The sequence below is a fragment of the Stegodyphus dumicola genome, chromosome 5 (assembly GCF_044657685.1).
Source record: "Stegodyphus dumicola isolate Sdum_Otavi_A_Nest chromosome 5, ASM4465768v1".
NCBI classification, from domain to species: domain Eukaryota; kingdom Metazoa; phylum Arthropoda; class Arachnida; order Araneae; family Eresidae; genus Stegodyphus; species Stegodyphus dumicola.
The window spans coordinates 166,189,213-166,206,373 of NC_140772.1; the positions used below are offsets into that span (position 1 = coordinate 166,189,213).

Sequence of the window (17,161 nt, forward strand, 5' to 3'; positions counted from 1 at the left end):
CCTCCCATTGTGCCCTTTTTTTCTGGAGACTCTAGAAAGTTTTGCAAAAAACCAATTTACACTTTGTATATCACAATCTTTATTGTCCCCTAAAAATCCCTCCCCCCCCAAATCTTCTAAACTTACAACCATACCATATAAGCAATGTTTTCAGATGATTACTTTCATCAGTTCCATAGTCAAGTTATAAATTTTAAGGTTACTTAGCTAATATCATATTTGATTTGATTCAGAATTGTGATTTTTATTTCAGGAGAAACATCTGTTGAACTTTTAAAGAAAGAATTCAAAGATTTCCCATTTACTTTGGATTTTGTTTGGATTCTTGGGAAAAAATATAATGCACTGCATGGTAATTTATTAATTGCATTATATATTATTTCAGAAGTTCATTTCATGTTAGTTGCTCAGTAATCTTTGTTCAAATAAGTATAATTTTAGTGCTTCATATACATCAATTAGCCAAAACGTTATGACCAGTTTTACACTGTTCGAAAGTGCTTGTTGGAATGATATAGATCAGTGGTAGAACTGGTGGGCCATATTCTGTCCTCATCTAGACCATTCTAACTACAGGGTTAAATGGATTATAGCCCTAGGACAGTAGCCTTTTTGGGTGGAAATTTTTAATAGTTGACATGAGAGTATATTTTATGTAATTGTGTAATTATTACCTAAATCAGCTACTTTTTATCTTTTTTGGATCAGTGGGGAAATGTTTGCTTAAGAAATTCTTTGCACCAGAACTATGTATGCAACTTGGCATGATCTGTTTAAAGTAATAACTTTATTCACATTTAATTAAAACCTAAGTTTTATATAAATAATTAGTTCCATAAGTATCAGAAACGATGCACCTGCCAACATCCAGGGCTAGATCTAGACTTTTGAGTGCCCCAAGTGAAGCAAATTTTTGTACTCTTTCATACATTTTATAAATTAAGAAAAAGATGTAACTCAGAAAAAGATTGCCCAAAACATCTTTTCTTCTTTTTTGTTGCTTTGTAAAGTTGGGAATCCTAAGAAGGTTACTGATTAATAATACAGTCAAAAGTCGTTAATCCAGACACCCATAATCCGGACCTCAAAGTTACAAACTTTCTGTGCATGCGTCAATGCATAATGCGTGTAATACTTTTATGCATGCACATAATGCGTTTACGCATGCGCATAATATGTTTACGCATGCGCATTTAATGTATAACGGACGGTATAAGCTAAGCTAAAATTATCTAATTATCTATTTCAGTTAATGTTGCAGATTACGTTGTTCCTTAATCTTCTAATTGGATCCTGCTTATTATTTTTTGCAGACTGTTAAAGCAATTTTATAAAAGAAAGCTTGAACTTTCGATTATGTCAAAAAGAATTTCCGATTCTGGAGCTGCCAAAGGATCTACAAACCGAAAGTATGTTTCGATGTCCATCAAACAAAATGTAGAATTGCTGCAAAAAATGGATAAATGCATATCCTTTGTTTCTCTAACTACTCCGAAATCTGTTTATCAATTTCACGCTGCTCCGCGTTGAAAGAAATGTTTAATAAAATAAACAAATAAATATTAAGCTTTTTTTTTGGTAAATTTTGATACACTTTAGATCATAATTGCACTTTATTTTTATAAATTACGGTTTCATATTTTTAATTTTATAATTTCTGCATGCCATCTTACCAGATTTAAACTGATGATCTATAATCCAGAAAAATCGATAATCCGGAATCGCCGAAGTCCCGACGAGTCCGAATTAAAGACTTTTGACTGTATTCATTATTATAATTAAATATTCATTATTGTAATCAAAATTATATAAATAAAATAGTTAAATAATTAGATGCAAACCTCTTTACTGTAACTTAAATAACTCACGTTAATATGCAATGCGACTAATTTAGAAGTGTGAAATATAGAAGTCAAATTGGACTGATGAATAGTAACTATTAAAAATGCTATTAAAGTTTTTCTGAACATATGTATGATACTTTATAAAATTATAGAAACAGAAATGTTAATAATAATAATAATAATAATACAATAAAAACAAAATTTAAAAAATGAATTAAAAAATTATATTTAAATTTGTCAAAGAAAAATTGACGTTTCAAGGAAAAGTAATTTTTCTTTAGCAGGAGCACAGTAATTTGGGGATTATTGCATTTTGTCATTGTTGATCCTTGAATACAAACTAATGCATTACTTTTGTTATGCACAAAAACAAAAAATTAAAATAATTTAAAGTGTAAATATGTATTTAATGATGATTTGTTTTCCCGATGCAATAATGGGACATATTTATAATAATAATGTAAAAAATGGAGAAAAATTAAAACAAAAAAAAAAAAAAAAAGCAATGTAAAACACAATAAGCATACACAAAATAAATTAGACATTTAACTAATACAGTCAAAAGTCGTTAATCCGGACTCGTCGTGACTTCGGCGATTCCGGTTTCGATTTTTCCGGATTATAGATCATCAGTTTAAATCTAGTAAAATGGCATGCAGAATGAAACCGTAATTTACGAAATAAAGAAGAATTATGATCTAAAGTGTATCAAAATTTACAAAATAAAAAGCTTAATATTTATTTGTTTACTTTACTAAACATTTCTTTCAATGTAAGTTGTTTAAGTTGCTTCGTTTTTTATATGATAATACATTCTCTTTAATTCTATAAACAGACATAATTTCTTGTTCAGTTACGAAGTTCCACTGTTCAAGTCCTACAACTGCTGTGTCGAGAATACTGACTAATTTGTCAATCGAAATTTTTTCGTTTTCAATAACCTCTGTTACTTTCTTCGCTGTCGGAAGCGAATTATAATGACAAGGCATTTGATTTAAATCATATCAAAGACGGAATACATCGAAATGAAATACTACATTTAGTAAGCAATTATAAGCCAAATAAAATAAAAACATCTGCCCTGAAGACAAGGATAGTGCTGACAGATCAACTTCCAATTCAATGCGCACGCCACGGCGTTAAAGATAAACAAAGTTTAGATAAACAAACGTTAAAGTTTAGATAAACAAAGGATATGCCTTTATTCATTTTTTGCAGCAATTCTACTTTTTGTTTAATGGACTCCGAAACATTCTTTCGTTTTGTAGATCCATTACATATTAGTAAATATAAATCGGAAATTCTATTTGACATAATCAAAAGTTCAAGCTTACTTTAATAAAATTGCTCTAACAGTCTGCAAAAAATAATAAGCCGGATCCAATTTGAAGATTAAGGAACAACGCAATCTGCAACATTAACTGAAATAGATAATTAGATAATTTTAGCTTAGCTTACACCGTCCGTTATACATTAAACGCGCATTCGTAAACGTATTTTGCGCACACGCACACGCAAATTCGCAGCCGTAAAGGTCTTACGCACATGCGTCAAAGCGACGCATGCGCAGAAAGTTTGTAGCTTTGAGGTCCGGATTATAGATCATTCCGGATTATGGGTGTCCGAATTAACGACTTTTAACTGTATAAAAAGTTGAAAAGAGACAATATACAACTAAATACAAATGTATTTAAACTTACTTTTCAACTTCCAAATGAGCCATTTGTGAGAAATTTTCAAAATGCTGTAGAATGATAAAAGTGACACCTAGGTTTACCAGAAAAGTTTTTTGATGGAAGTGTAGAATTGAACACATAATTAATGGGAAGAAAGTTATAGAGTGCAATGTTCTGTTTGGCTGTAATTTTTTATGTGAAGTTGACTTTTTCGATGTTATAAATCTCTTAATGGGCTATGTTTACCTTTTATTTGAGTTAAACTAATAGAAGCATAATAATTTCTGGTGGAAAGTCAAAGAAAAAGGAAAATAGCTAAGCTGTGCTATATATTGGGTCCTTTAAAAAGTTCTACAGTTTTTCAAAGCAAAGCATTGATCTTGGTTGAAGCAGATGTGTAAATACATTCTTTTAGCTCATGTTATGTAATTCTAGCATGTGTTGTGTCATAATTTTTGTTTCAGTACAGTGGTAAGGAATGAAAACTGAGAAGTTTAATTTTTGCATATTGTACTGTTTTATTTAGAAAGAGGAAAATTGTTTATCAGACTGCTAGTAAAATTTACGCTGTATTTGGACAAAGTGCTGTTTCTGATGGCACAAATTAAAGATGGTTTTAGAAGCATGGAAGTTTCAGGCTTCCAATGTACTAATAAAAATGGTACTAAATTACATAATTTCATCATGAATAACCCTGTTTCATTCTATTCTCTGGAAGATTGCACTTATTTTCCAAGCAATCCCAGTAAGGCTGACCTTCTGGATTTAATTTTGGCTGTTTCTTCTATATCCATGTATTAGAAGTTAAGCAGGAAATGACCTTGGACCATGTCCCGATTATTGCTACTCTAAACGACTAAAAGCTTCCCGGAAAAGGAAATCAATTTCACTGACTGGACATTATTCAATCAGCTTCTTAGCAAAAAGATCACCAGCATGCCTAAGCTTAAAACTCCTCAGGATATAGACATTGCTATTGACAGACTTACCAATTCTATTAGTCATGCAATTACCAGTACCACTCGTAAACTCCCGGCCAATCATGGTGTGGATAGACTACTCTCTTTTATTTGAGAGCAAATCAGAGAAAGGAATAAGCTCTGAAAAATCTGGAATAAGACTTGAAACCCAGCCCACAAAAAAAAAAAAAAAAAAAAAAAAAAAGCTAAATAAGCTAAATCGAGTTATTAAAGAGAATATTTACAAATTCAGACAAGAAAAATGGGAGAAAAAAATACTCACTTTGAACGAACCTAACGGGGACATTTGGTCCTTCGTTAAGCGCCTCAAAAATAGTTCCACTCTGAATAAGCCTATTTATAGCAATAATTGTATTGCACTGACCAACAAAGCCAAGGCGGAAATTCTCGCTGATCATCTTGAACAGAAATTTAAACCAAATGACTTACACTATGACTATAGCTTCATGTATGATGTTCGCTACTTTGTAAAAGACTGGATAAATGCACCTAGTGTCAGAAAAAGGGCTCAGTTCACCACTCCAGCAGAAGTGCAGGATATTATCAAGACTCAGAAGTAAAGAAAAGCTCCTGGGCATGACATTATCTCGAATATGGCCATTAAGAATCTTCCCCGCAATATTATTACTCATTTCATAAGCATCATCAACGCCAGTTTAGAAAATTCTTACTTCCCGTGTGCTTGTAAGCTTGCCAAGATCATTCTACTACCAAAACCAGGAAAAGAGATAACCAGGCGGGATGGCTACCATCCAATTAGATTGCTCTCAGGCCTCTGAAAGATTTATGAGAAAATTATCTATGCTCGCTTGCTACTTTAACATACTACCTTTGGAACAATTTAGTTTCAGAAAAGGCTTATCCACAACAAACAATTAGTTAGACTCACCGAGTTTATTGGCAGCGCCTTACATAACAAGGAAAGTGTCGCCTTTGACTGCGTCTGGCACGAGGGGCTCATTTATAAGCTGATCCAGCTAAATTTTGACCCTGAACTAATTCTGTTAATAAATTCTTTTATTGCTAACAGAAGATTTTATGTCTCAATGGGTCACCTCTAGCATCAGAAGAATGTGCGCCGGTGTAGCGCAGGGATCCATTTTAGGACCTATTTTGTATTTTTATTATGTGATGGACTTCCCTAAATTACAGAATGACCACAACAGCTTTCTTGGATGCTACGCAGATGACATGCGTTAGCGATTAAATCTATCCGTTCGACGCACGCTATTAAAATACTGCAGAACTTTATACCTAACATTGAAGACTGGTGCATCAAATGGCACGTCGCATTAAATGCTCGAAAGTCACAATTAATGATTATCGGGAGAAGGCAAAGAAAAACTATTAATGCTAATATCAGTCTTTTTAATGAGACGATCCCACTTGTAAAGAAGGCAACTTATTTAGGGGTTGTCATCAATCATAAGTTTACCTGGTCGGACCATATTGACAAGGTCAGATGTAAGACTTTGTATATTATTCACCAATTAAATCCACTGCTAAGTTCAAGCTCGAAACTCAATCTGGTCAAAAAGAGGCACATCTACACTGCTGTTATCAGACCGGTGCTCTGTTACGCCTCACCGGCATGGGCCGCGGCCTCCAACTCAGATATTGCAAAATTACAGGTCACTCAAAATAAGTACCTATGCTGGATTACGAACGCCCACTACTTTGTTAGCAACAACACCTTGCATAAAGATTTAAAAATTGAGTACATGGATGACTACCTGCAGATTACAAATGGAAAATTCTTTGCTAAAGCACGTGAATGCATACATCTAAGCTCTTTAAATGTTTTTAATTGTGAAATTCTGCAAGAAGACCACGATATTCGCCCCCTCGCGACCCACCTCTCTCGAGATTCTAATTTCCCTACCTAAAATACTGCATTGTATATAGTATTGATAGTGTATATAGCTTCAACTTCATTACTAGCATTTTATTTATTTTTTTTTTCATTTACTCGGCATTATATTTTGTGTATTTTCTCTACTTTCACATGTTATTCTTCATGTAGTATTAGGTTCACACCTCACACTATTTTGTTTCTCCATTTTACGACTTTGTTTGCTTCACTGGCCTCGTTACTGTCGGCCACACACCTTTCCACCCCCTTAGTACTCCCTTGGGATACCACGGTCATGTAGCATTCACGTTACATGCCATAAAGGCAAAATTCCTGTTATTGAGCTGGACACGTTGCACTGCGGCGCAATACCTCGGCATAAAATGCTTGGATCGGATCGAAGGGAATCTGGCCTTATAAATTAACCCATTAACCGCCAAAACTACAAGGAATGTTTTTTTTCTCTTGAAAATAATAACAAATATTAAATTAAGCATTTATAACATAAATTTTCATTGAAAATAAAAAAAAAATGCTCTTACCTATGGAAAAAGCGAGTGCTGCGTTCACACAACATCAGCGGAATAAGACTACGGATGTTTATTGAGTAGAGATTGTGCTCGTATGATGTTTCTTTTGAGTGGAATGCAGGATTACTTTTTAGCTGTATAACGTTTTATAAATCTGCAAATCACTTTACTTGTAATTAATTTAATGTTAAAATATACATTGTATTTCTTTTACAAATACAGATTATTTCATTTGAAAGATTCAAGCATGAAAAGCTTCATTACAATTATGATATAAAGCTACATTACATACTTTGCATCTATAAACAGTCTGGCTATGGTACTCTTTACAACAAAGTCTTTTGTTATCAACGGACTTTACGACAAAATGTCTACCATCTCCATGCAATGGTTTTTGAATGCTGAATTTACTAGGTCTTCCTGTTGCTGATCTATTTCTGGCTGATTCTACACTCTCAATAGGAGTTTGCAAAAGGAATAATGCATTCTCGCGTCTGAAATCTAAAAGAGACTATATTTCCGGTAGTAAAAAGTGGTGATATTTATTTAGATACGGTCTCACCTCATATAATTTATCAGTATTGTCAATTTGACTATTGTCAAATGCAAATTCTGCTTCATATTTCTGTACTGCAAACGTGATATCGATTCTTGTACAACAGGTACAGAAATGTCCTTATCAAAAGACCAATACATTTTTTCTTGAGGTAAAAAATGATATCCTGTAAGCAATAATATTCCAATAAATCTTCTCATGTTGGCTTCAGATGCAATAAATTTTGGGCATTTTTTTTTCTGAGTGTATATATTTGTCTGTTCAACGAAAAGAGAGTAAATGTCTAAACCAAAACGAAAATCGAAAATATGTGCACTAGTTTTACCTTGTATTTTGTCTTTTATAATTTCTCTTCTATCTCTTTCTAGTGTGACTATAACTGCTTTTAGAAGGCTGAAACTTACTTCTTACGTGAATTTCAACTTCCCCAGCAGTATCATTTGGTAAAATATCATTATCATTATTTAAAACATTGCCATTCCTTTCTTCATCACTAGCTTCTGCAATTTCTGGGGGAACAACAACAATATCAGTTTAATTCTGGTCATTATTAACATTATCATCATCTGTTTCTTCATCAAAAAATCTTTGAAGGGCTTCTTCTAATGTAAGATACCCCGTTCGAGGCATTTTTAAACAACCAGAACATCGAAAGGAATAAGTAAAAAAGGAGATTGACTACCCGTTTCCTGCTGATGTTACATCAGTGCAACACCTGTTTTCCCTTCCTTCCCAACACAAATATAAACATCTGACTGATGTAATGTTCTGATAAACGGGGACCTTGACTAAAAATAGATCACTCATAAAGACAGCGATTCTTTCATTAAATATTTTCAGCAAAAATACCCGGTCGAATATTTTGCTTAAAGTATGAGATTAATTATTATAAACAAAATTATTGTTGAAGGCAAATATTTTTTTACAGAAATAATCTTCATAATATTCCCTACAAAAAATCATTTGCTGGTGTAAAATATCTTAGGTAGTTATATTTATATACACATTTATTTTGACCGTTGCATCAACGCAACACCAGCGGCTAATGGGTTAAAGATGTCACTAAATCACAAGGCTATGGATGCTAGTGCTGGATCCATGAAATGCGCATTTTACAGTTACAAGTTGAAGCAAGGCCGATACCTGTGCAACTAATTATGCATATTAAGTGTTACTGTTTATTGTTATCTTAGAATATGCTGGAGTCATTGGGATAAAGTTTTGCATCTTGGAGTATATTTTAGCTCCTAGCATCTGACATTACCCAATAGATATTATACATTAATCCATAAATTAAGCCCCAGTTTTTGTGAACACAAACATTCCTACTACATATAGCCATCCCCAACTCAGGGGTAGCCATTTTTTACTTCCTTGTATGAAGTAAAAAGGAAGTATTGTAATCGCGAAAAGTTTCAGGCAGCATATTTCAATGAAAATATCCATTTTGACCGCTTTCGAATGAAATTGAATGATGTTTTTGCGTGATATCTGTACGTAAGGACAGAATAAAAGACTCTTTTCCTCCAAAAAAATTATAAAACTGCTTCAAAATGAATTCTGAAGAGAATTTTTCGTGGCGTCTGTACGAACGTATATACATATCTAACATACCTCAAAAATGAGTTGCCTCAGAATGTTGAAATTTTTTATATAGGACAACTATAACATGTAGATGTGCATTTCATATTTTGGTTGCAATCGGCCGCGCCAAACATATATAAATATATTTATATATATATCCACTCTGCTACCCGGCTCAGTGATATCAGTTCCTTTACTCTTATATGTTTGTAAATTGTACATATTTTGCTTTAAAAATGATTGAATTATGTTGTTCTTATCTTCCGGTTAAGGTTTTTATGCCTTTAGTAAATCTGTATGCAATATTTTTAGAATTATGAGCAATTTTAAAGTTGTTTAAGTGCCGCTAAGCCTAATAATTTTTTTTTGAGGGCAGCCATTGCTTGTTTACATTTGAAACAGCAGAATAGTGAATTTGTTGCCAATTTAGAGAAACGTAGCTTCGCAACAACAAAAATAACGCCTTCATTTATTATTACGAATAAAATCATGCTTAATCCTTTCTGATAGTATTTGAATAGAACATGTGGCAACGATTAGATAATTATAATTTTTAAATGATATAAATTTTGTATATTCTGAGTTATAATATGAACGAAATTTAATACTGTTAAGTGAACCTACTGCCAGAGTGTCGCTATGGTAAACAAATAGAGTGAATTTTAAAGAATGCATTTATGCTATTGTGGTTTATGCACTGTCGGCAAAGTAGATTTAATTCAATCCAATAAGCTTAAACGAAATGCAAGAAAATATGCGTATAATTTAATATTCCGTACAAGGAAGTCATGTGGTGTACACATCAGATTTTTTTTTTTTTTTTTTCATTATGCATGGGGTATAATTTTACTTTATGCTGTTGTTGCCAAATACTGTAAAGGCCCTTATTTTTGCGAGGCTTTAATTTTCGCGAGCCCATAGTAATCGCAGAATACTCTTTTTTTTTTTTTTTTTTTTTTTCAACTTTCTCAACTTTACTTAGGTACTTTTGAAAAATTTCAACTTTCAGTTCTGTTTATATAAAATTCGTGAAATTTTCAACTCACGAAATCACTGATATATTCATTTTTGCGAAAATTACGGCCTGCGAAAATAAGGGCCTTTACAGTATGCAAATGCTTGTTAGTATGATATTGAAAAGAAAGGGAAAAAAAAACTTTGATTCATCAAACCAATTTACATTTTTCTTTTCAATTTACCTCTTTCTTGATAACATTATCAACATGTGGTATATTGCAATACCAGTTTAGATATTAGGAGTGGATAATGAGAGAAATATCTTCTGCAGGAACTTATGCATGCTAGTGTACGCTGCACAAAAAATGTAGTACAGTCAAAAATCGTTAATTCGGACACCCATAATCCGGACCTCAAAGCTACAAACTTTCTGCGCGTGCGTCGTATTGACACATGCGCATAACACCTTTACGGCTGCGAAAATAGGGGTGCGCATGCGCAAAATATGTTTACGAATGCACGTTTAATGTATAACGGACGATATAAGCTAAGCTAAAATTATCTAATTCAGTTTATGTTGAAGATTGCGTTGTTCCTTAATCTTCAAATTGGATCCGGCTTATTATTTTTTGCAGACTGTTAGAGCAATTTTATAAAAGTAAGCTTGAACTTTCGATTATGTCAAATAGAATTTCTGATATATACTTACTAATATGTAAAGGATCTACAAGCCGAAAGTATGTTTTGAAGTCCATTAAACAAAAAGTGGAATTGCTGTAAAAAATGGATAAAGGCATATCCTTTGTTTATCTAACCATTTCGAAATCTGTTTATCAATTTCATGCTGCTCTGCGTGGGGGGGGGACGTCGCGGCACGCAAGGTCTGGAAGTTTATCTGTGAGCACTATCCTTATCTTCGGGGCAGATGTTTTTATTTCATTTGGCTTATAATTCCTTACTAAATGTAGTATTTCATCTTGATGTACTCCGTCTTTGATATGATTTAAATCAAATTCCTCGTCATTATAATTCGCTTCCGATAGCGTGACTTTCTTCGAAAACGAAAGAATTTTGATTGACAAATTAGTCTGTATTCTCGACGCAGCAGTTGTAGGACTTGAACAGTGGAACTTCGTAACTGAACAAGAAATTATGTCTGTTTATAGAATTAAAGAGAAAGTATTATCACATAAAAAACGAAGCAACTTAAACAACTTACATTGAAAGAAATGTTTAATAAAGTAAACAAATAAATATTAAGCTTTTTTTTTTTTGTAAATTTTGATACCCTTTAGATCATAATTGTTCTTTATTTCATAAATTACGGTTTCATATTTTTAATTTTATAATTTCTGCATGCCATGTTACCAGATTTAACTGATAAAACATCTATAATCCGGAATCGCCGAAGTCCCGACGAGTCCGGATTAACAACTTTTGACTGTATACAGGTTTTGTGGGTTGCCTTTGTGTACTTTATGCAGCTTTTAGACACTGATGCTGTACTCATCATTTATGAGCCTGTAGAGTCTCTCTTTCTCTTAGATAGTATCCACTAAGTCAAGACTTTATGTAGGTTTAAGCAAATTAGCGCTATATCTAGATAAACAACAGAAATATAAGAAAGGTGTAAAAGATCCTTTCATTAACCCTCTAAGCAAGCGGGTTAATAGAGAGGTAAATAAAGAGGTAAATAGAGCTTAGAGGTAAATAAATACTTTAAGGCTAGAATATTATTTTTGTGATTTCTGTAAGAACGTATATATACGTGCATATTAAAATATGTCAAAGAAATTAAGACAATATATCAAAAGTACACAAATCCAGGTATGAAATACCAGAAGAGTTTTTACATTAAAATCAGAAATATAATTTGTTCTCATAGTAGTTTTGGGAAATTTGTGCTTTCTTAGTGAAAACCCTGGCCACTCAGAGGGTTAAGAACTCAATATAATTGAACAGAAGGCACTTCTTGTGCTTACAAAATCAGCATTTATGGCATAATTCCAAAATAAAGAATTTCAAATTTAAGTTAAATCTTAAGTTACCCCTAGACTGCACAGAAATGATTAGCACCCAAGCTGCCGTAAACCTGTACTGACATGGCAAGCACTATTAGCAAGATTAAACCAATGCCACAGACAGAATGCTATCATAGAAATTCAACTAGTAAGAGGCCTTCAGCAGGTGGAGCTACTAAACAATCTAAAATCTTTATTCTGTCTCTTTCTACCTCATTTAATTATTTAAATATCCGCAAACTAAAGTTAACATTCTGGCAGGAAAGTGTAAAGGAAGAAGTAATAATAAAGTTGTGTAATATAAAATAGCTGGTTAATTAAAATAAATAAATACTTTACAAGCTTTCCTATTCGACACCCACCTTTCAGTATAACCATTTGTATATCCATGCAATTATACCCATTTCTGACTATTTTTGCACTTGCTTATCACTGCCTTTAGACTTTCGGTACACTATAATAAGTGCATCTAATTAGTTTTGTTATTAAAATTAATGCGACACCTGATATTTAAGCATCCACTATCATACTTTTTTGGAAAAGTATCTACTTTAATGATCTTGGCTGCAGTTACTGTGGTCACATGATAATTTCATCTATGAGAGCTGTCATCCGTGAGAACATTTTGGAAAACTCGTCACAATTCAATGAATACTGTGAATAAGATTCGATTACATTTTCAGTGCTGTAATTGTTGTATTAGAAGTCCAGCTTATGCATTAGTATCTGTCACATTTCTGTTTCATGTTATATTATGACAGATTAGCAACTTTTTATTAATTTTGGAAAAGCTTTAATTTGCACAATTCCAGATTAAAATATATGATGTGGATACCACATGACTTCCTCGTATGGCCTATCAAATTATACACATATTTTTGCTGCACTTCATTTCAACTTGTTTCCTCGAATATTATTAGAGATATATTTCTCATTTAATCAATTTAGTTCTCACTTTGTGGCAAGGCAAAAATATATAAAAACTCTAAGCATCTTCATAAAAAATTAAAAAATACACAAAAACCTAAAATGCCAAATATGATTTAAAACAGTTAAAAAAAAAACAATTTTTACAGTTGTTATTATAGTTTCTGCATCAAATCATTCAAATTTGGCCAGCAAGCAGAAAGACAGTTTCACTCAGACACATTTTTAACAGTTGAAAGTTAACTTTGGGTTTCACTGGGTGAAAAGACACCAGAATTGTTTCAGCAACTGACCTAGTTCACTATTCTATTAAGAGTTTCAAATGTAAACTAGTGGTGGCCTCATTAGGCCTAGTGTCACTTAAGCATTTAAATTGTTGTTAATTCTGCAACTATTGCTTGCAGATTAATTAAAGGCTAAAGGCATAAAAACCTTAACCTGAACATAAAAACAACATAATTCAATCATTTTTAGAGCAAACAAATAAACAATTTACCAAAATATAAAAAAATTGAGCTCACCAAGCCAGATAACAGAGTGTGTGTATATGTTTGGTGCTGCCGATTATGACCAAGAAAGGAGATGCACAACTACATGTTCTAGCAGTCCCATATACAAAATTTCAATGTCCCGAGGCTACTCTTTTTTTGAGTTATACAAAATACATTCATATGCATGTAGAGACATAGTGAAAAAATCTTTTTTTTTTTGAATCCATTTTAAATCCATTTTACAATCTGTTTTGGAAGTAAGAGTCCTTTATTCTTTCTATAGATATGGATGTCATGCAAAAACATTATTCAAATGGATCTGAGAGTAGTTAAAATGGATATTTTCATTGAAACATGATACCCCAAATTTTTTACAATTACAATATTTCCTCTACTTTGTACAAGGAAGTAAAAATAAGAGATATGCTTATTGTTATTGTAATAAGCATAGCTAATAGTATGTGTACTAATATTGAATTGCATAGTCTTCTATTGTTAAATCAAAAAGTTTTATTTGTCTTTTAAATAATGTACACTTTAAAAATACTATTGGAATAAAAGTGAAAAGAATCTGTGTTTATAATTCCAGGGCCATTAATGAATACTGTTTCGTTTTTGTGATTCCAGATATTGAAGAATTACGAGCTGTTATAAGTAGCAAAATATGGTTTTCCTACAGAAGTGGTTTTCCTCCAATTGGTAAAAATCTTGGCATATATTTTTCATTAGTATATCACAGATTTTGGCAATTTGAGGCATAGTTAGTTATAATTTATCATTAATTTGTTCTTAATTGATAGGATGAAACCTTTTTGTTTCTCATAGCAGAATAATTTTAAGGAGCAATGTGTGCTGTCCCATCAAATATTAAAAACACATTTATCAGTGCCGAAAGTGAGATAATGGTATACCAAATTAGAAATATAATGAGCTTTTTTGATACTTTATCACTTTCTGTTTGTAAATCCCTCCTTTTGTTTGTGGAATAGAGGTTAAATGACATGAAGCAGTTTTAGTTCAGCCCTGGTCATGTGCCTGCTGGTACCACTCCTCTCTAATGTATTATAAATATGAGCCAGCATTATTTAGTAATTTGTGAAGAGTATCCCTTATCTTATACAATGGCATCACTCATCTAATCTTAATGGGCTTTGCCATAGTCAATGAATCTTATCCGATACATTCTTGTGACATACAGGTAGATAAAGTACAGTGTCACTCTAAGAGCTGTTTGAGCTGACTTGAAATCTGTTTTCTTTGTTTGCCATTTTCTATAATTCTGTTATTTTGTGTGTTACAAATCCACATACTGAATTATATTAATCAAACTGGTTTTATATAGAATCCAAATGGGCACAATATAACATATCTTTATATACCCTTATGGCTTTTTGTAGAGAGCTCCAGCTTACATTAAGCTTTATTTACCTGAAAGAAACTTTTAAACTTATCTGCATTTGAAAAATGCTATCCCGTATTAGATAATTATCACTGAAAATTCAGCTCCAAAATATTCTTTACATTCAGTGACTCTCCAGGCGCAGTGGCTAGCGCATAACGCAGCAGCACCACAGGTCCGGGGTTTGAACACCCGGGCTGGGCAAGGTCAACTCAGCCCTTCATACCTTGATTTCCATCCCTTGGGTCAATAAAATGAGTACCAAGTTTGCTTGGAGACTAAACACTAGGAGTCCTGCGACAAACTGACCACTTGTTCAGGGCATATGCTTACACACTCAGGCCCCACGGTCAAGAAAGCAGATTTCGGGGCACTGCAGGCCTTGGCCCGTTAGGTTAGTGAGTTTAGTTTAAATCCAGTGACTCCCCATGTTTAAATTATTTTGTTAGGTAAGCATGTTATATGTAATAGTAATTTTTTATTTTTGAAGTTAATTTGAAAATTTATCTGATCAAGTTTATATTATTTAAATATATCTGATTGTGTTTATGTAATCATTTTATACTGAGATGTTCATTCATATTGTGTTAAAATTATTCTTAAATTCCTATTCAAAATTTTTGATGTTTTATTGGGAGTGAAATTTCTAAAACTAAAGTGTAATTGAGAAGAAGAATATGAACAGGAATTTTGCTGTGCGTGTTATAAAATTTAAAGAGATGAAGATGCTGGCTGTTGCAGATAATCAGCAAAGAACTTAATCGTAATAACAAATCTGAGATTTGATTTTTAGTTGAAGAAAGCATTTTAGGATCCATTCACAAAAGAAAAAGTCTGAAGTACACAAACGCAAATTTACTACAATACTTACCACTTAATAGACTGCATTACAAACAGATTTTCTATCAACGTGATAGTTGCAAAATTCTAGTTGGCGAGTATCCAACACAGAAATTAAAATAATCATTATAATCAGTAACAAAAACATCAGTACAGTGCAAAGTCCAAAATCTGGAATGATCTCATATCTAAATCTTCTGACAACCAGCAGTTTTTTTTTTTTTTTTTTTTTTTTTGCAAAAAAGGAGAAAGAATTAAGATTCCAAGAGTAGCAAATGCTTAATGCTTCATGCATGCACGGTAGACAATTTTTTTTTTTTTTCATAAATCATGTGGTAACAATAGTTGGAATTCTAATTCTTAATTTCACTTTGGCACTAAATAAAATACCCATGCTGAAGAAATAATAATTTATTTGCATAAATCTGTATGATCAATAATTTTACTCTGTAGTTGTCTTAATGCTTGGCATACACCTCAAATCAAAACATTCTATCAAAGTTTACCGCTTCATTTATTATTATTTTTTGCTTTTGTTACCACATGACTATCAACTCACAGCAGCTTGAGATATGACTGATGCAGTGATGTCTAAACAATTTTAATTTTAAATATCAATAACTGAACATTGAACAGCTTGGTAACCTTTTATACTAACTTTATGCTTGGCCAGGATTACAGACTTCAGCTAACTGTATTGTGAATTGTGAACCCTCTGAGCGGCCAGGGTTTTTCTAAGAAAGCACAAATTTCCCAAAACTACTATGAGAACAAATTATTTTTTTGATTTTAACGTAAAAACTCTCCTGGAATTTCATACCTAGATTTGTGTACTTTTGATATATTGCCTTAATTTCTTTGACATATTTGGTACTTACGTATTAACGCAACCAGGCCAAAATTCGCATAAATTGCCAAATTTGGCGACCCTACTTATGGCAACCCTACGTGTTATATGTAGATTTGTATAAAGAGCATGTGGAGATTCAGAAAAATTTCCTGCATTTTCGTGCAAATTTTTGTAATTTATGAGAAAATAGCAGTGTACATGGATAAAGTCAAGAGTGTGCTCAATGCCATTTTTGTGCAATTCTGGGATATTTTTTTTAAGTAAAAATAAGTCAACGTGTACATGGTTAAGACACAATAACACGCCGAATAAATACTAATTCAGAAGTCAAAACAACAAAAATCAGCGTTATATTTACAAAATTTTCACAGGACTAGTTTCGATGGTTTTACCGAACCACCATCTTCAGCTGCAAAACCGCAAATGAATGAATCTGAAGATGGTGGTTCGGTAAAACCATCGAAACTAGTCCTGTGAAAATTTTGTAAATATAACGCTGATTTTTGTTGTTTTGACTTCTCAATTGGTGTACATGGTTATGGCGAATACGGTTTTCAATCAGTGCTAAAAGCAATAGCCAAAAGATTTCCGCCGAAAAAATAATTCTGCAACTTATTCAAATTCGAATAATAAATGTACATTTTCTTTCTATTC

The 17,161-nt window shown here is 32.5% G+C and overlaps 1 protein-coding gene across 7 annotated transcripts in view; it reads left to right on the plus strand.

Moving 5' to 3' along the window:
* The window catches only part of LOC118191911 (cysteine protease ATG4B-like), a 115,533-nt gene that overhangs the window by 22,123 nt on the left and 76,249 nt on the right, over positions 1-17,161 (plus strand). For 5 of the 7 annotated variants that reach the window (XM_035362770.2, XM_035362773.2, XM_035362769.2 and 2 more), the window contains exons 3-4: positions 254-352; positions 14,046-14,117. In XM_035362770.2, the coding sequence (XP_035218661.1) occupies positions 254-352; positions 14,046-14,117 (171 nt within the window). Of the gene's footprint in view, positions 1-253; positions 353-7,806; positions 7,882-14,045; positions 14,118-17,161 lie in introns of those variants that run through there. The other 2 variants (XM_035362775.2, XM_035362774.2) reach the window with 2 other exon arrangements.